At 26.7% G+C, this 22,746-nt stretch overlaps 1 protein-coding gene across 5 annotated transcripts in view; it reads left to right on the plus strand.

The window, feature by feature from the left end:
* LOC127071075 (protein bunched, class 2/F/G isoform-like) overlaps positions 1 to 22,746 on the plus strand; it is a 142,508-nt gene that overhangs the window by 107,030 nt on the left and 12,732 nt on the right. For 4 of the 5 annotated variants that reach the window (XM_051009939.1, XM_051009940.1, XM_051009941.1 and 1 more), the window contains 2 exons: positions 11,677 to 11,779; positions 13,222 to 13,244. In XM_051009939.1, coding sequence (XP_050865896.1) covers positions 11,677 to 11,779; positions 13,222 to 13,244 — 126 coding nt within the window. The remainder of the gene's footprint in view (positions 1 to 11,676; positions 11,780 to 13,221; positions 13,245 to 22,746) is intronic. The other variant, XM_051009938.1, reaches the window with a different exon arrangement.

Consider the following 22,746-nt stretch of genomic DNA (forward strand, 5'->3'; position numbering starts at 1 on the left):
AAAGATATATAGAAAGAAAACGAGAATGATCGAATTCCATGGTATTCATACAGTAGCTAATTGAACTTTTGAATTTCAAAATATCAAGTGTCCATTGAAAATAAAGACGAATTATAAAAAAAAAGAAAGACTTGAATTTGAATATATTAAATTCGATTTTTTATAATTGGCACAACTGTTAATTTTTAACAACGTTTCAAAAATATTTCTTTATAATTTCTTTAACATGTCACAACGAATTCCTTGTATTCTCTACGTAATATTAACTAGATAATTATCTTTGAAATCATCTTTAAGATACATCTATCTATTTAGAATACCTTTCTATTTCATATCTAAATTTATTGTATGTGTTTAGGTGTGTATTTGTTCAGTCTATTGTTTAAACAGCTCAATGTACTTTTTATTTAAATTTATGTGTATAAAAAAAATCAAATTACGTACTGCGAATATCGAAAAACGATTTTAATTCAATTTGATGTTCGGTTTCAAAATGACGATATTTTTAAAAATTAACACATTTATAAAAAATTTCGTATATAACGAAAAGAATTCAAATTTTGTAAAAATATTTTACACAGTACTTTTTTACTAGATATGAAGTTTCTTAGAAATTATGTATGAAAATAATCGTAAATGACGGATAAATGAAAATGTAAATTTATGATCCTATTTGTAGATTTATTGATAGATCTTCGTCTTCAAATTTTCTTTTCAGAGTTTCTAGAATTTCTAGAATTTATATATAGCGTATTTCTAAGCATTTATGTGAATTCATATATATGTGCACGCACACAATTAAATATTTATTTTGCAGATTCATTTGAAATTTATGTTAAAAGTCCAATTTTATATTACGTAGGTTTATAAATAATTTCGATTTAATATGACTTTCTATGTCAAAATAGTAGCCATTTCGAAAATTAAGAAATTTCTAAAAAATTACAGTTACATATATACGCGTATTATTATTATTATTATTAAATTAAAATAAATAAAAATGATATATATTCTGTGTTCAATGATAGAAATGCTAGTTATCGTTTATGTTGGGTATGTTATTTTCAAGAAATGTTTTCAATTTCTTGTCAACCTCCGTTTTAAAATCAAAAGTGAAATTGAGCCAAAATTATTTATGGATTTTCGTTACAAGTAATTCATAATCGTTCGTATTTCTCATAAGAAAAATTAAATATTATAATTAATATATAAAATATAAAATATACATAAAAAAAAGACAAAAATAAAAATTTATAAATTCCAAGTTAATTTATCCAACTATCTAGACGACAGACTGGATATACACGCATACATACATATACTCAGTATACGTTTAAATATATTCATGAAAAGTAAAGATTCGGAAAGAATTTTTTTGATATTTGAAAATAATTTCGAAAATAATCGTCAGTTAGTGACTTTTCATTATATAAGAAATTAGCTGTACAGGCGTGACTAGAAATCAAAATATTTTTTTTATTTTTATTTTTTTTTTAACACACTTGTAACTTTCTCATCTGTCAATTTTGTATGGAAAATACCAAGGGGTTTAGAAACATTATTCACTAGTCATAGACAAATTGTGGACTCTACAAAACCGGTCGAACCACGATCGTAAAAGTATATTGACATTACTCGAACGATCCCATCAATTCTATGTGTAACCAGTTCGGCTACATTGTCCACTTTGGGCACGGTTGGCCGATTCACACCATTTCTTTATCCAACGAGTAAAAAAACGTGAAATGTATTTTTAGACCTCTATAAACTATTTTTCTTTCAGAAAAAAAAATTATTTAATATAACACTTGCAGTAGAATGTTTACTAGTATAACAAAATAAATATATATAGTATATGCATACAGGATGGCTCATTTTAAACAATATGATTAAATATTTCCAATACTATTTTCTTATAAATAAATTTTTCAAAAAAAAAGTTTTGCTAAGTTTTGAGATGGAAATGTAATATGTATTGCAATTATTTCATAAAGAGCTCTGCTACCAAGATGTTAAAATGATAACAAAATTGTTTTGCTCAATAATGCAAATTAATTTTGGTTTGAACATCTGATGATCTATGAATTCATCAATCAATTGTTTCTGCTTGTTTTTTATATTTATTTATTTATTTTCAAAACCATAATCATTTAAACTGTAGTGTAATTCAACAATTATAAAGGACATTATTGCTATCGCACAGTTTATTAAAATTTAAGACGCCATAACTCGATAAAATATCGAAAAAAAGATACACTGTAGATATTCGTTAGATTCGTAATGATATTCTCTACGACTTTTATTTGACTTAAAATATCGGCTTCCATAAAAAAAAATTATGATTTTCGTATCTTAATAACAATGCCTTCTATAAAATATAATATCAAATATATATTACATATAATATATACTGTATATTACATCTTACTTTCAAAACCTAACAATTTTAATTTAAGATATTTTATTTATTTATAAAATTCATAAAGTTGAAAGTAATTGACCATATCGTTTAAAATGCGTCATCTTGTATAGTATATTATACTGTATTAAATATAATTTATTGTTAGCAAATATTAATTTATATATATATATAAAATTATGAAAAAATCTAAGCTATCGGCACTGCCTTATTACTAAAAAAAGAAATATATATATAAAAATAAAAACAAATAAAAAAGATAGTTGTGATTCGTAAAGCGTTAAACGCAGACGTTTATTGATCAATAATCTCACAAATCAAGGCTACGATAGATAGAAATAAAATAATAATAATAATAATAATAATAATAATAATAATAATAATAATAATAATAATAAAAGAAAAAGAAGAATTATATATATTATCTCTAATGTTTATCGATCGATGGTAATTAACTCTTATATTTATTGGCCAATACCACGGTAAATAAAAATAATATAATAATAATAATGAAATAAAGAAAGCATAGATACGTATCCCTTTCAAGTATAAACAGTCATTGAAAGATCGAAAGTAAATTTTCAATCAGAAACTATTGGATCTTAACTTACGTCAATTATCGATAATCCTTAAAATCCATTGAGAAATATATGGTTCAGGACGATCAGTTTAATCCAAACCTCTGCGATAAACTGTAACGGTACGAATCGTCTAACGAGATTAAAAGATCGTTGAATATCGTTTATACGAAGAGAATTTACGATTACGAGAAGGCATCTAGCCAATACGCATTTACGTCTTTTCGATTGGCCATTGATAGGCGATCGAATTGAAAACGGTAAATGGTTGAGCCGATCGTACGTTAAGTCACGATCACGAACGGATCGATGCAAATCCTCAGAGATCTTTTGCGGTTTACTGCCAAGGATGCTTCGTTGATCGAGAAAACGACGACGTACCGTTTATTGGTTTGGCTAGTTACCTTTTTTTTGCAGAAAGAAGATAATGTTTCCGCGAAAAGAAATGAAAAAGAAAATAATAATAATAATAGTAATAATAATAATAATAATAATAATAATAATAATAATAATAATAATAATAATAATAATAATAATAATAATAATAATAATTAAATAAAAAAGAAAAGATGAAAAAGAAATAAGAAGAAATTCGTTGGAAAAAAAAAGAAAAAAAAACGAAAGAAAAAAAGGTTTTCATACGAAAAGTATTTTATTTCGTAACGATGTACTTGATATGAATATTTAAAAGATGCTTAAAATTTGTAATTGGAAATATAAGTTTATATTAATTTAACTTTAAAAAAATCTTCGATCCGTAGATATATTCTCCGTCTAGAAAATCATGTAACTTTAAAGTTGCATAGTAATATATATCTTTGTAAATTTTATTTGATTTAATCAGTACGAACTCTTAATTTTTTGTTTAATTTTAATTACAAATTTTGTAAATTATATCTAGTATTGTCCAATTATACTATGCTAAGGCTATAATATTAATTAATATAATATTAAATAGTGTTCTATATAATTTAATTAATACTACATTAATTACAATCAAACTGATTACTACAATATCATTAATATAGTATAATTAAATTATACTAATTGTAAATATAACTTACATTAAAGAAACATTTACAAAAATAATCTCGAATAGTATAGTATAGTCTTTCAGTTGTAATTAATATTGTATAGTACAATTAGAGTATACTCTACTCTAAAATCTATACCAGAAAATTAAATACTCTAATATTTTTATTCTACTTTAATATATACATGTATAAAGTAATTATATATAAATTATATATTACATACTCTAATTATACTATTTATTATTACTAGTAATACTATATTTAGACTATGGTAATAATGAATAATGCTCTACAACTTTTATATTATATAACTTGCTTATAATTACAATAAAAAATTGAATTATAAAGGGATATATATACTAACTTACTGATTGTTACAGTTCGATCGTTTCTTATATGATTTTTGGTGACATCATCCAATCAGAAAAAAAAATCTAGAAACGGAAGAAGAATGAAGATTATCAAATTATCTTTCTCTAAAAATTTCTGAATACATACGCAGGGGTATACCTGCAAATAATACATACATTAAAAGATTAAAAGAATTAAACCTTTAGGAAGGATCATCTCTTAAGGTGCTTAAGTTTCGAACTGTTTCATAAGTAACCAGTTAGTGATTTGAGAATTTAATGAAAAGAGAATCAAAAAATAAAAGGGATAAAAAAAAACGAAATGGTTGAAAGCAAAAAAACAGATAAGTAGATTAAAAATGAGTAATGATTTTGTATCTGTCATGATATAATAATTGTACAAAGTTTACATACAATTTAAAAAAATGTTATTCATTTAGATCACTATTCTGAAACATTTTTAATTAATATTTTAAATTAATTATCAGTACTTGTAATAAAATATCATGTTTATATAAGTAGTCAATATTATATTGATTAATAGAAAAAATTTCAATATTTTAATTAAAATATTCGTAGATATAATAATTCGTTAATATTTCAAATAAATAATGGAATAATATATACGTTATATAAACAATCAGTATTACAATGATTAATAAAAATTTCCAGTATTTTGATAAAAATATTCGTAGATACAATATTTTATCAGTATTTACAATAAACTTAGATGCAACCCAAACACTTAACTATTTATACTGACTGGTTATATTATGTACTGATATTTTAATAAATACTAAATAATAATTTAATATAAAATACTAACTAAAATATTTATATATACTAATTAACCAAAAATACTTATATATATATATATATATATATATATATATATATTAAAATTATATTAATATAACATTAATTAACAAAAACAGACGTCACAAAAATCGTCAAAAAAAAATAATTAATCAATTAGAAAAAGATTAATTAAGATAAATAATCGTCACAAAAATTATCGTCACAAAAAAAAAGGAATTAATCGACTAAAAGAAGATTAATTAACAAAAATATTGATCGAACAAATATAATCTAATAAAGAAACGATAAAACATTTAAATTCAAATTTTTCCTTCGATGGATACATTCGAACGAGGTCGGCCGAATCGTTTCAATACTGTTCGCGCATGGCATCAAAATGGAAGGAGAATTAGCCTAGGTGGCCAGCACTCCACGGGAGATGATTGATAACTCTCTTGTAAAACGTTATCAGCCGCAGCATGCACGCTGTTATGTTCGTGTCAGTGCCGTGACGCTGATAGACGGGACCGTATGTTTCTCTCTCTCTCTCTCTCTCTCTCTCTCTCTCTCTTTCTCTCTATCTGTTTCTTTCTCTTCTTTTTAACTCTTTCTTCTTGCCCTTACGTTCGTTGTTGCTCTTCTCTCTCTCTCTTTCTCTCTCTCGCACATACACACACACACACACACACACACCATACATATACATACTCATTCGCCTTTCGGAAAGCATCCGCGCGTCTTGTTGCCGTTAATTCAAACTTACATGTCGGCGTGTTAAACTCGGTCTCTTTTTTCTCGATGACTTCTCCTTCTCCTCCACCTTCTTCTTCTTCTTCTTCTCTATCTTCTTTCCGATCTCTGTCTCTCCCACTCCAACTATATCTTTCTATCTCTCTTCTCGGTCGTCTCACAATCACGAAAGGAGTAGCATTAACAGACGCATTCGTATGCAGAGTCGAAGCTCTCGCGAGCCAGCTACAGCTCTTTTCTCTCTCTTTCTCTTTCTCGCTATCTATCTATCTTTATCTTTCTTCCTTTCTGCTTTACCTTCGAGAAGCTCACGTAACGTCCTCGTCGCTTCGTCCTCGTCGACGTCGTCGTATTCGTCGTATTCGTCGTAGTCGTGTCACTTTTTTCATCCTCTTGCGCTGACCGATCGTCATGTCGACAAGTCAAAGGCTTATATCGCCATTCGCGGCAAGTATCTCACGGTAAAGCCTTATTTATTCGATTCAATACGAAATCTTGTGTCTCTCTCATTCTCTTTCTTTCCCTCTCTCTCTCTCTCTTTCTCTGTATCTCTCATACAATATACGGTAATATTATATATTACATTTTCAATTGTAATATAATTAATAATATATAATTTGATAATATTACATTTTCGATTCTTAACGTAAGGTATATAACTTTCAAACAAATAAACTATGCATTCTAAGGAGAGGGTTGTAATCTCGATCACATAATTAATTTTTTTTTTTTCATTTACTTAATTATTATGTTATATGATCAATTAAATGTTATATTATATTATACTACTTTATTATATTATATTATTATTTTATTATATTATTTTATTAATAATTAAATATTATGTTATATTATATCATTTATCTTGTTTCTTGCTTTTTTCTCACTTTTTTTTAAATTGAACTTTTGGTCATTAAATGTTAATCGATTCTAAGTCAATCACGTCATTTTTTATAAAATAAAAATAAAAAAAGTAAAAAATAAAAAACTTGTTACGATATATCAGCGTATTAGGGTGGATATAACGTAACTCATATTATTTAAATGAAAAATGATAATTATTATTATTATTGTTATCCAATTTTACTTTTTTATTATAAATTTCAATACTGACGGTGCCTTTACAAAATTCATCAGATTTACAAACTAAACAATCTTTTGTTTTCACATTGCTTTGTTCTTAATTGAACTTTTACTTGTTAATTAATTTTTCCGTATCGATTGCGTTATTTTTTAAATAAAGTAAAATAATAAAAATACTGCGCGAATAAAATAATATAATAATGTGGATATTGTAGCACACATTATTTAGTTGTGTTTAATATTCGTTTTCTCTTATAAATTTTAATATTGATAACCTTCTTGCAATATTCATGATATCATTTACTCCAGTCCTCTATCATCTCCGTTATATAAAAATCTTACACTTGTAAAACAAATATGGCCAATTAATCTATAAAACTTGTCGACCATTTTTTTTTAATGCTGAACAATGAATTAGACCTCATTTGTTATTAAAAATAGAAGTGTAAATAAAGTAAACAGTTTTGATTTGATAATTAAATTCTAAACAATCAATATAAAAGTAAAATAAAAACTATGGATTAATAATCTACTACTACACGTGCACTTAATTAGTTCATATTGAAACGAACTGAGCCATAAATTAACTTTTTTACTTTTTATCTATTTTTTCTGATAATGACACGTGCGTGGCGATTAACAATTTGTCTAGCGTTGCGTCGACTATTATACAATATTACATGGCAAATATGCATCGAATGAACATGAGCAATCTTTCTTCTATATCTATCCCTTTCATAATTATTTTATCTACGAGCGGTATATATGGTGTGAATTATTATTATCAATAATGAATTATTAATCATTTTTTCATTAAAATTACAAAATCTGATACACAAAAGTTGTACAGTATTTTGATATATACAAACGTATTTTTTCTATATAAAAACAAAATTATTTTAATGTTTTCTGATAATAACAAATATATATTTTCACTATAATTTACTAAATTGTAATAGCTCATAAAAAAAGAAAAATATGCGGTATACCGTTTGTTTTGACCTTGAGATAACCTCGAATTAAATATAGAAGTCTAAAAACATACACGTATTAAATAAAATAACCTGGCTTGTTTAATTATCAATTAACTTGTTTGATTTAACTCATACGATAAAACATTTGCATATTAATCAATATAATAATTCACAAATGTACATAATTAATATAATACTCTGTATATACAGATAATATCGATCAGAATCGATTTAAATCGAAACATTATTTGTATTTGTTCAATATAGATTTACTCTAATAATATTTTAACGTTTATTATTGAACACATCGTGTTCGGTGAAATCAACCAGTAAGTGTTAAAAAAACGTTCTTCGATATATCGCATCGAAGGGATTTGTTCCACTTCGAAACGCAAGAACAAACTCGTTAGATTTCTAAATGAGCAGGTAAAACGTCCTAAGACGCTGAACAGCATCTTATCCGAAGCTGCGAAACCCGCGATTCGATACGAGTTGGCGTCTCCGCATCGCTTAATTAGCAGAAACAAGGAAAAATGAGTCCCCTTAGGATGCCATCTAGGATCGCTTAAAGGATCCCTCGACTTCTCTATTACAATCTCTGGCTCATTAGAACTGGTCTTAACTTAGCTATGGACATGTATATATATATATATATATATATATATATATATATATATATATGTACACATATATATGTTATGTGTGCGTGTGTATATCTTCTTAGCAAAAGAACTCGTTCGCAAAGCACGCAGAGAAAAAGCAAAAAGGAAATGTTGAAAAACGAAAACTGTTTCTGCCATCTTGAAAAACGATACTCAAATGGTTTATATGATGACCACTCAAATGGTTTTTTCTTTTTTTTTTTTTTTTTTTTTTTTTTTTTTAGAAAGATTAATTTTTTCTCTTTTCTTTTTTTATATTTTTTTCGAAAGTACATTACATAGTCTGGGAGAGTACTCGAAGTAATTAAAATTTCAAATAAAATCCCAACAAATGTTAAATGACTCAGATAATGGTTTATATTTCATATATATATGTATTTATATATAATGAATATTCAATTAAAATTTTACATAAAATTTTTAAAAATGATAAAACATCAAAGGACGTAGATGACTTCTTCTGATCAAAAAAAATTAATTTCTTTTTTTCCTTACATTCACCATAAGTATATAGTATTAAGAACATCCAGTTAAAATTCTTCAATTGCAATCCGAAATCTATAAGAAACTATTAGATCAAATGATTTGAAACTTTTTAATCATTATCCGCATGAAATTCAAGGCTTCTTCTCAGGTTTGATCGACTTTTTTTTCTAAGATGTTTATTACTTTTATAAACCAAAATATAGAAGTTCGTCATTTTGTAAAATAAAATTTCAAAAATCCGACTATGAAATGCAAGACACTTTACTCGTATATTTTTTAAAAAATGCATATTGTATGTATTTCTCTATATTTCAATCGATTATAGAATGAAAATTATCGTGCTGGTCATCTTTTTTCCATAGATCTACACCAATCTCTTATTTCTATATAATCTTTCATCATTTCTAATTAAAAATATTTTCAATGTATTTTCAATATAATTTTAGAAGTACGTTCTATCAGATAAAAAAAGGCTTAATCTCATAAAAATAATAGAGATTTAGCAAAAAAGAAAAGATGATATAAAAAAAAAAGATGAAGTAAAAGGATCTTACTTTTTTTCTGCTCAAAAGTCATATAAGCCCTTTAAATAATCCTCCAGCTTGTTACATTCATTTTTTCTTTCCTTTTTTCTTTTCCTTTCATTTTACCAAGCAGTAAACTTACTCGGATTCTCTTAATTACGTTGACGCGCACGATAATCTCGGAGCCCTCGTTAAATACCTAAACCAGTCGAAGAACTGTGTAAAACGTTTAAAATTAAATGATATTCTTTCGAATGAAAGAAAGAGAAGAAAGAGAGAAAAAGAAACAGAAAAAAGAAAAAGAAAGAGAGAGAAAGATATATATAAAAGAAGAAACAGAGAAAGAGAGAAAGAGAGAAAAACAAAGAGAGGAAACAAACGAAAAAGAAAAAGAGAGAGAGAGAGAGAGAGAGAGAAACAAGGAAAGGGAGAGAGAAAGATATAGAGAGAAAGAAAGAGAGAGAGAAAAACAAAAATAAAAAAAGAGATAGAGAAAAACAGAGAAAGAGAGAAAGAGAGAAAGGAAGCTTTCGGTAGGTGTACCACAGAAATAATATCGAAGGATGTATAATAAAGCTGCGGAATCCCTGCTGAGAGAATACAGGACGCTGTGAGTATGGGCCACGAGCCAATTACGGTCGGCACTTCGTGCAGGCGCGAATGTAATGCGTTGGTGCCTCGTACCTCGATTTATTCGAGATCATCCCTGAGAATATGTCTTAACGCCGCGTTTGCTCGATAGTCGCGGCCGCAGCCGCAGCCGCAGTGATTCTGTACTGAAAGATTACGCGATTAAGGTCGAGAAATCTCGTGAGATTACGTATGAGAGAGAAAGAGAAAGATATTACACCCCGATGTAAAATTTCGATTGATTTCCAATCGTCTTGTTTCTTATCGAATCGAAGGAAAATTTTATCTCATAAAAAGTCATTTTATCAATAAAAAGTCAAATTTTATTAGAGAAATATTTATTCCCGATCTTTTTTTTGTACGTTATATGATTCAATCAAATTTATATTGATAATTATATATTAGTATTATGATAATTATTGTTGTTTACTTCATTAATAATTTCTTTTTTATATTTGTTTTATTATTATTACTTTATATAATATAATTTATTATCATATTATTATAATTGATATGTAATTACTTTTATATTATTTTATTCTATTATTATTTTATATTATTATATATATTATATATGTACACACACACACACACACACACACACACACACACACATAGACGCTTGCGCGCGTAATAGTATTTCATTATATTTTATTATTATATTTATAATATTTTAGTATTATTATTATTAACGTATTATTATAATATCATAAAAATGTTATTTTTTATTATTACTTTATTATAGTAATATTGTATTATTTTATCATAATATCATTATATTCTTTTACTCACGATATTATTACATTATATTATTATTATTATTATTATTATTATTATTATTATTATTATTATTATTATTATTATTATTATTATTATTATAACTTGAAGTGTCATGATAACTTGAAAACGAGAAAGAATTTCGTATATAAAAATAAAAATAATTAAAAAATTATTCTTACCATATAGCAACTATGATCGATTATTTTGATTTATTTATATTTATAATCTCATTAAAAGAAGACTAATACAATTTTCGGTGTCGTATTAATCAAATCCGTGTTAGACGACATTAAAAGAGAAATTTATTTAATATTAATAGAAGTTTAATCAGTAGTAATATTATTAATATTACTATTATTCGAACAGACCCAAAATATCTACCTTTACATTTTATTTCCACACATTTTACTGATCCTTCTTATTTCAAATATCAAAGATATAAAAAACGATATTAATCAAATAATTTTATTGTATACAAAATAAATATACCTACAACTAATTATATTTATTATTAAACATAAAATTCAAAGGAAACTTTGATCAAATAATTCAATAATTAATTTTTAATAATTCGTAAAATTTTTAATATTATTTATAATTATTTACAGAAGCTCCCGGAGAACTAGGATGGGTTTTGACATTAGTGATAGTATCCTTAGTCTCAGCAGGCATTGGTGCGGTCGTTATGGTAACACTTCTGCATTGTCGCAGGTGAGTGTTTAAAATTTCTACTACCTATTATAAATCATATCGATAATCTAACAATAAAAAAGAAAAATAAAGACAATATTAAAAAAAAAAAAAAAGCAAACGAACACGTACGATACGAATTTACTCTTTAATCCTAAGAAAAAAGAAGAAAAGAAAAAACCAAAAAAAAGAAAAAAGTAACGAATGCTTGCGATACGAATCTTTAATCCCAAAAGAAAACAAAAATAAAAGAAAAAAAGATCGCGTTCGTATCGTGACTTAGCATTTTCTTCGAGCCAATGAAACACTCGAAAGAAAAATAATATCCCACGGAAATCGTAGAACACAGGAAACATACAGAGAAAGAGAAAGAAAGAGAGAGAGAGTAAATAGTATTAAAGGAACGATCATTCGGTTCGATAAAAACGAACGCGGCTCTTAGCCGTTCAACTCGAAATCCGGATGTAATGTCTTGCGATCCAATTTCTCGTACGATCGTCTCAAAAACCGCATGGTAAGGAGGAAGCGCAATGGAGGAGAGCTACGCGATACGGATCGACGATTCGACGGATTCACGAGTACGATCGCGGTTTTATTCTCGCAACGAGTAGGTAGTCGGTGTAAGTCGAGAGCGATTCCCTTAAATTACCACCTACCTATCTCTCGAATCCGTTGGAAATCGAAAGAGACGATCGTTTCTCGATTAAGCATCTCTCTCTTTCTCTCTCTATTTCTCTTTTATATCCTTGTTCTTTCCTGGAGCGAGAAAGAGAAGGATTGATTCGAAGTAAAGGAAGATGGAATGTAAACGCGTCTACCGCTAACTAGATCGAGCCAGGTGAGAATCCGCTAAGTGACTGGCAAACGGAAAAGGAAGAACGAATGAAAGAAAAAAAAAAATTGAAAAAAAAAGAGAGGGAGAGAGAGAACTCGTTCGAAATTCGTTCGATGAGAGAACGAATCGGAAACTTTTCAAACGAGTAACAAAAAGAATTTTGGTTGAACATTTAGAAAGTTATTTAATGTAATTGCCGACTATAATCTCGTCTCTTCTCTCTCTTATCTTTTATCGATCATTCTTTCGAAAATCTTTTCTTCTTTCTTCATCATTCGGAGGATAATATGTAGATGAAAACCATCGACGTCAGCGTGACCTGCCGTTTTCGAAGGAACGCTTCATTATCTCGATTGATATATGTATATGTGTGTATGTACACACACACATATATATATATACATATATCTGTATATATATATATATATGTATATATATTTTTTTTCATTCATTATTTAGATCTCTTTTATACAATGGAGCAAGAGACCTCCCGAAAAGATTTTACCACGCGTGGAGAACGAAATTGTTTCTTGTATTTTGAAGAAGAAAAAAAATATATATTTATGAACTGACACAATATCTGAAAACTCGTGAAATTTATCTCAATTTTCTTTTTTATCTGTTTCAGAATAAAAAGTGCGAATGGCAGAGGTGAGTGAAATTTATTGAAATGTTATTTGAATTCTGTTTAAATTCTTGCACGAATTATAATGTTTCTAAAAATGTATATATTTGAAACAATCCTATATAACACGATATTGTGAGAATATGATTTCGATATAAAATTCTTTTTAGTAAAAAAAATTGCAAAATATACATTTACATATAGCTTCTTTCTTATAGCATAATATTTTGAAAGAGAAAGAGTGAGAGAAAGAGAGAGAGAAAGAGAGGGAGATAATGTTTTTAATATAACACAATAAAGACAAAAATTTATTTACAATTATTTTTGTTAAATTTATTCAAACATTATTTGAGTTCTATTTAAGTTTTCACACGAACCATAATGTTTGAAAAATGTATATATTGGAAACTCTTTTATATAACACGGTACTATGAAAATATGTTTCGATACGACACAATACTCTAAAAGAGAGGTAAAAAAGAGAGAATACGATTTTAATATAACATAATATAAAAATTTCGCGAAATACTGTTCTATAACACATTACTTTGAAAACACGGTTTTAATATAATCTATACTATATTAAACATATTAATGTTATTAAACATATTATTTTATATAATTTAATACAATTAATAAATTGTATAAACCGTCCAATACAGACATGTTATCAAACATTGTACAAAAAAAATGAGATTCATGACATAATACAATAGTTGGGTACGATTACCAATGTTTTATTATAGCGATGACAAATCTATGATTTTTGAGTACCTCTGATCTTAAATGAAATGAAATTTAAATGACTCCATGAATTTTTGAAAGATTTAACGTTTTGTAAATTATTAGATAAAAAAAAGAAAAATCGTGATTTCAAATTTTTGTCAAATACAAAATTAATTTAATTATCAACAAGATTAATAGAATTTGTTATTTATTTATATTGAATTTCTAATAGAATCTTAAAATACGTGCACCGATAATATATGCATGTTAGATGTATACATTAAATAATAAATAAGTTAATAATATCTCGTAAATTATTAACTTTAAGCCTATACTTGTTTAAGAATTTTTTAAAGATAATTAAATATAATATATAATTAATTAAAAAAAAGTATAATTAATAATAATAAAATGTATAAAATAATTAAATATAATAAAATTAAATACAATAATATAATATAATAAAAATTAATAAAAAAAACGGATTCAATAAGAAAAATTAAAAATAATTAAACTCGATTTAACTGTTTTTATTTCGTAAGGTCTTAAAATATCTAACAAAAAAGAAAACATTCACCTGATCTCTTAATTTATAATATATAATATAATTATAAATTATTATTAATATTTATTTTAAAATATATTATTAAAATAAATATTATTACTAAAATATAATATAATAACTACTCTTAATTTATAATATAAATTCATTTGGATTAAAAAATTGGTTTGAACAAAGTATAAGAAAATTTTCTATTCACGTTTTATATTTAACCGACAAACGTTTGAATCTCGTTAATCATTAAACATCATGAAGAGGGGTTAAAAAGAGATCGAGTTTATTATCGAAGGGCAAACCCTACCAATTACACGAGTTATAAAGGGTACAAAAGCGATGGGTTGGCAACGACGTTGGTAGTTCATAATGCACAAAATGATTCCCAATTATCCGAAAGCCTTTACCAAGTTTTTAGCTTCTGCAAGACCCTTATCCTTCACCCTATATATTAATCTTTTCTCCCTTACATCACTTTCATAAATATATAATATATATATATATATATATATATATATATATATATATATATATATATATATATATATATATGTATATATACTAACCTCCACGATGATTGCTTGAAAGCGGCAAATCTCTTTCATGCAGTGAAGCCTTCCATATCTTTTCGTATCGCGTTACATTATAGTTTTTTCTTCTTCTTTCTTTTCTTTTTTACCATTCAATGAAAAACGGCCAAGTGAAATATGAAGGGCTTTGAGATACCTCTAACGTTCCTATATCTATATTCTATTTTTAGAGCATTCGAAATACCCGTATTGAAACACGATCATATTATCGTGTAGTTGCCAAATGCGTACTGGTTGTCGAAATCGAATATTATTTTTGTTCCTTATTGTTAAATATACCAAAATGTTATATGTAATAGTAAATATATAAAATAAATCGGAAAGGGATATATATTAATGACGAATTACTTAAATTATTGAAAAATGTATATCGATTGCATTATTTGTCATTGTCCTTTTTTCTATTTTTTGTTTTTTATTAACAAATATAAACAATATTTGATATTTGATAATTGAATGAATTATGATAGATTTCTTGTAACATAAAAAGATATATCTGTAATAATACCATTCTGTACAGTTTTTTTATATATTCATTTTATAAGAAATTTTATAAAACAATGTAAATATATAAATTTATCAATTTTTCTACTTTTTTTTTGTAATATCAATCACTTTATAAATTTAATGGTGCATATAGGTACAGATTAAAAATTTTGTAAATTACATCTTACTTTGTGTATGTTACAAACATTTTTAAAAAACAGTATAGTACAATCGATGTAATTTTTTATCAATTTATTTAATATACGACAATAATGATTCGTTATTTTGATTATATAAAAAATTGTATTCAATGTTAGATTATTATCTAATATTATCTTATATTTTATTATTAAATTGTATTCTAAGCATTATCTTCTATTATTTCGTTATTATCTTTATAAATAAATATTAGTTGATATTGAAGAAAAATTGAAAGAAAATTATTTTTGTTTATTTTGTATCTTCTATAAAGTATATATAAAATACTTAAAATATATAATACAACGATGTATATATATAATAGTATAATGTAGTATATAAAAATACAATGCTAATTACAAATTCATGAAAATTTTATAGATAAATAAAGTAAAATATATAATTTTATTACAATTGTGAGACTTAAACAATTAATTTTAATATAAGGACATTATTTAATAATTATTATATATTGAATATTATTATCATTTTATTATTTATGAACTATATATTAACATTAGCAAAATTCTTTTAATATTTAAGAAAAATTCACTATTTAAATATTGTTTTTACTTAAATATATCTTTTTATCATCATATAAACATAAATTTTATAATACGCATTAATTTTATTCTATAAAATAATCTTTTTTTACTATTATTGTTATTATTATTATTTTCATTTACAAATTTAATTATTATCTATCCGTTTAATCATACCTTGTTTCTTTTTTACACAATTTTATTAAAATATTGAACATTATAATAACAAATGTCTTAAACAAACTACAATTTCCAATATCATTTATATTGTTTTCTATTCAATTGAAATTACAGATTAAAGTATTATTACAAAGTTCAGTATTATTTACATTACTTTTATATTTTTATTTATATTATTTTAGCGAGAATTAAAATTATAATCGAATAGAAAACATAACATCAAAAATCTCAAATCGTTCAACAAACATCATCTGAAAGAAATTCCAGCAGAGAAAAAAGATAAATAAATAAATAAAAGCATAAAACAATAATAATAGAAAAAGAGAGAGTTTTGAAAACGCATAGAATTTGTGAAAAAGAGAAAATAAGATAAAGTGAAAAATTGAGAAGAAAAAAATAGGCATAGAGGAAAATCAAGAAAATGTTTTTTCTGAAACATTGGTGAGAACGAAACGGTATAGACGGCATCGAGTGTCAGGGCCGATTGGAGTTTAATTAGTTCGCATAATGAAAGCAGTACTCTCTGTTGGTGGGTAATATCACACACAATGGTTTGCTTCGTGCCAGCACATAAGACACGCCGCTTTACGTATCTACTATACTAACTCTACTTGATTCTGTACTCTACTACAAACGAATGAACGAACGAAAGGACGTACGACATAAAGGACAGTGAAACGCGTCTAATTAACTTTCTGATTTAAAATCACCCGCGGCACGATACGATCAGCGTATCTCGAATGAGAGGAAGCTGTTGTAGAAGGATGAGAATGAGGATAAGAAGGAGGAGGAGAAGAAGAAGAAGAAAGGAAGAAAAAAGTAACGGACGAAGGGAACGAAGAAGGATCGAAGAGAAGAAAAGATCGAGTTTGGTTGTATATGTGTTTATACATGTAAATGTGTGTGTGTATGTGTGTGTATGTGTGTATGTGTTTATGTATTAGAAGAGAACCGGTGCCTCGGCCACCGTCGTGCTCGAGCATAGAAGGGGTACAGGGGTCACCCGAATTAATTATCCGACACTCGTTTTACCGAACCACCCTGTAGATACCACCTTCGACTCTTCGCCGATGCACGATTTCGCTCCCTCTCTCTCTCTCTCTCTCGCTCTCTCTCTCTCTCTCGCTCTCTCTCTCTCTCTCTCTCTCTCTCTCTCTCTCTCTCTCTCTTTCTCTGTCTCTGTCTCTCTCTTACTGTTAAGTTTCTTTCACACTGTCGGCTTCTCTATAATATTAAATTGTTTCATTTTATATAACTATCGTTATAAGTGAAGAATTTATTATTAAACGGTATTTATTTATGAATCTATTAATATCATATTTAATAAATATGATATTTTCTAATGAGAATTCCTCATTTTACCGTTTATTATTATGTATAACTAATGGCTATAATAAAAAATTAGACAGTAATCATTTTGTAACATATCTGTATACAAACGATGTACATCATAGGTCTAAATATTTTTTTTTTTTTTTTTTTTTATAGAAAGTATATATGATCTTCCCATAATGCGAAAATTTCTAACGTGTCATATGTTAATGCAAGATATTATATTTATTAAAATATAATATATTTATATAATTCAATATATTTAAATTAAATATATTTATTAAAATATAATATTCATATAAAATATAAAATATAATTAATAATATTATTATATTTAATAAAATATTATATGCATATATATATATTGTGCATGTATATTATAAATTGATACCATTCGCGAAAAATTTGACATTCCGTTTGAATTGTAGTTAAAAATTAAACGAACATAAATTCAAATTTTGCTCTAATTTTTTTTCTAACGTTTCAATTTTTAATCATAATAAAAAAATGTTTTTTTTTTATTGTCATACCAAAATATCTGGATGTATTCTATCAATGAAATTTTATAAAAACAGTATATAAGTGTATTTACAACGATCAGACTGTGTTATATGAAAATCATGTCAGTTTGACATTTCGTTCAAATTTTCCAATTAAAATTAAAATTCTAATCTACTCTTTTCATAAATTGTTCTTTTGATTTAAGATTAAATAATAAAAATAAAAAATTAAATAATTAAAATAACAAAAATAAAATGATATCTATGTATAACAACGATATTAAAAATTCTTCTAAAAATTCACACAAAATTTTTACATGTTTTAATTTGACATATTCTAACAAAATTATTTTCCAAAAATATAATAGTATGTTATGCGAGTGCTACGAGTATTATGAGTGGACAATTTTCAAATTGTGCTAAAGAACTATATGAACACAAAATACTTGTTATAAGTTTATCAGTACTAGATATATATTTAATTCCATGTCTTATTTTCGTATTATATTCGATATAATTATATACTGAATATTATCGCAAACGATATATTAAATATCTACCAATCGAAAATAAAACAAAACGCAAGAAGATTTAAATAATTGATTGATCAAGCTAACAGAAAAATAGAACATAAAGAAAGTTTAAAAAATAAATCATTCTCGTTCGTAGAAGCGTAAATAATTATCAAGAATGTATTCCATTCGATTCTAAAGGTATATCGTCACGCGATCGCGACACATGGATTCACAAAATAGGATCTAAGATGATTTGGGTACGTATGACGTATTTAGATCGTGAAGTGAACGAAGAGACCGTTTTGCTTCTGATTTGAGCTTCGTGTTCCCATCAGAATTTTCTTTAAAAGTCGTGACAAGAAGGCGTAAGTGTGTTACAATTTTAACGCGTCGGCTTTATTCGTGCGAGCATAACGCGTTAGTTAATTAATATTCGAATGATCTAGATCGGTAAATCACTCTCGCGTGGCCGTAGCCTTCGGCTTGTCGCCCTCGTCGTCGTTCATGGCGTGACGTGAACCGACGTCCTGGAAAAGAAACCGATCGGATTACTTCACCTACGATATCGAAGGTGGGAATTATGGCGTAATCGCGGTTAAGGTGGACGTCGACCCGAACGAACCAATACCTTCTTCGACTCGCAGGTATCGTTGTGGAAAAATTAATCGAATTTTTTTCTTTCAATTACTTCATTACTATATCTCATTTTTGAAGTAGATCAAAACCAAACCGACATGTCATCGTTCTTTCGTTATCATTTTTTTAATTAAATAACATTTCGTTTCTGAGGATAATATAAAATAATGTGATATAAATAGTATCATTAATACTTTATCACTTAATTCATCAAAATATGTCTACTATATTTTTGTATATATTACAAGAACTTGATTATTGGTATTTCAAAACACTATGGTTTTTTCTAATTAATGTACAATAAATCGCCTGCAATAAATTGTGAGCGATCTTTCAGACACCTTCAGTATACCAATACGTTGAATACGATGAGCTAATGCGACAAGAATGAATTTTATGAGTTATCAATTGTGATTATATAATATAATATATAAAATGTATATTCAAATATTATATATAAACATTAGATTATTATTATTAAGATTAGATAATAAATAGTTCCAGAATAGATAATATTCTTTATTTAAATTAAAAATATTATTATTTGATACAATTAAATTTCATGTAATGGTATAATATAATTTGAAACAATAGTATATATATAGTGTATATATAATATATACAGTATATATAGTGTATATTATAGTATTTTGAAATTAATTAGACAATTGAAATTACAAATAAAATATCCTCGCGTATTACAAAAGTGTTCTATAAAATTTTAATGAAATCATTTTAATTATTTTGTTAGTTCTTAATATAAAAATGTTAATAGTGAGATAATATTAAATAAGCGCTATTCTCGAAAATTTCGAAAGAATCGATATAAAATTTTAACAGCAATTTTCGTAACTAATAAAAATTGCAGAAAAATTATAAACTTTTCTTATATTGAATTTAGCCAATTTGTTAATCGAAAAATATGTATACATATACATAGACACACTAATTATATATAAATGTGATTAAGAAACATTATAATTCGCGCGAGAACTTCAAACAGAATTGAAAATTTTTATTATACTTATTTTATTATATTTTTATTATATTAAATTTTTATTATGTTCGAGATTGGCACCGATTCTTTTCCCAATGATTAATGATTAATTTCCTATGACATTCCATATAATCTTTTATAAAAAAAGATTTTTAATGTGTGAGATTAGCGATACGAGACAAATGGCTAAATTGCTCGAAGCTTGCGATATATCGAAGCTTGGGTGGAAAAGGAAATGAGGGGAATGGGAGAAAAGAGGAAAGGGTGGATGGAGGGAAAGAGGAGAGGGGCGTAAAGAAGGCGCGCGAGGCTCGCTCGCGATAAATTACGCGATTAAGGCTTTCTCGGGTTCTCGGTATAAACGATGTGCACGGCAAATCGAACCGTCCGAATGGAATTTTCACGCGTAATTAGCGCGGATTAATCGGATCGTATAAACTCTACGACCTTGTTTCCCCTCATACTTCCACCCTTCTGTTTTCTCGATACCACGGTCCCACCATATTTTTTTTTATTTACTCAACCTGTTCGCGCCTACGATATCGCGCTTGCTCGATATTCGTTCGGTATAATCAGTCGATTTTTAATTCATAATAATTGATAAATGTTAATTTCGACACCTCGGATATTGCGAAAAATATTACATTGGTATTAAAATAACTGTCAAACATTTTTTTATGACGAATAAAATTTATTATATAGTAATCCTATCGAAACTATATCAAGAGCCAATTCTTACAACGTGGCAAATATCTTATTCATATACAATAAAATACATACTCACTAGTTGTGTTAATATTAATAGTTTAATGATAGATCAGTGTAATTTAAAGATATACTAATCATAAAATATTATTGAGTGTTTTAAAAAATTAATCCGAAAAAAATTATCGATAGTATTAGATGACAATTTTAGAAATATTCAAAATCTCCAAAGCTTCATCAATATACAATATATATAGTAGCGCTATTTAGTGCTACATTAATTATAAAATATGTTCAAATACTCTGACAAATCAAAATAAAATAAAATTAACGAAATAATATAAGATACAAATTCCTAAATTGTTTAAAGTTACAAAAATTTTATTCATATAAAATAAATAGACGTTACCTACATCAGTAACTACATAAATGGTTGCTACTATTTAACGTTACACTAATTATAAAAGATTTTCAAATACTCCGAACTAAAAGTCGTTATCAAAACTATATGAAGCGTAAATTCAAAAAACTTGGTAAGTCTAAACAATCTCATCCTTATAAAATAAACACAAACTTGCTATATTAATGCTATTTATTGTTATATTAATTACAAAATACTTTCGAACATTCGAACGAAACAAATTAAGGTTATGTCATCGAAACAACAAATCTTCAAATATTTTTATTTTCAAAGATCTATATATATAAAAATGCATACATCAACTACATTAATGCTACTTACAATCAATGCTGCACTAATTACGAGTAAATACCTTCTAATGATCCAACGAATCAGACTAAGATGTCTGATACTTATCTATATCATAAGGCGCCAATTTTCAAAACGTGTAAACTTCTTAAAAAGCTTAGTCGGATACAATACAAACACACATACATACAATATCCATAAGTAGATTGAAAAAAGAGACGAGATGAAAGCAAAGAGGAGCAAAGGCTCCCAGAAGATTCTATAATTTCATTCGTCCTTTTTTCTCTCTTTTACCATGGCATACTCTTGTGTCTACTTTAGCATAAGGCGGCACTTCTGATCTATGAATTCCAGGATGGAGTCTCTTCTTTTTCCCTACTCGCTTTCTCTCTCCCTCTCCTTTCTCCCTCTCTTTCTCTCCCTCTATCTTTCTCTGTTACACAACCTTCTTCTTTCGATCTTCTTTCTTCGTATATTTCGAACAACCTCCCCACCTCTTTCCTCTCCGATCTCCTGTAGGATTCTATGAAGCCCCATGACGGCACGATGACAGGAGCACAATACAAACGTAGAGAAAACAGCCGCTTTTTTTTCATATTCTTGCTTATGTCATAATGCACGATTCGGGAGCGTTATATATGTGCATATCGTACATATTTGTATATATGAACTATAGACGTCACTCATATAATATAGGTATCCATAGAAAGTACTGGCACATATGTGTGTGTGCGTGTGTATAATATATAGATGGCTTGCATGAACCCTCGCATGAGCGCGTATAACGTATCAGGATTCCTAGCAAGCTCACCTGGCACTTGATGTGTTTCGTCCTGCTTATTCGTTTCCATTCTCC

This window comes from Vespula vulgaris, chromosome 20 (assembly GCF_905475345.1).
Source record: "Vespula vulgaris chromosome 20, iyVesVulg1.1, whole genome shotgun sequence".
Classification (NCBI taxonomy): domain Eukaryota; kingdom Metazoa; phylum Arthropoda; class Insecta; order Hymenoptera; family Vespidae; genus Vespula; species Vespula vulgaris.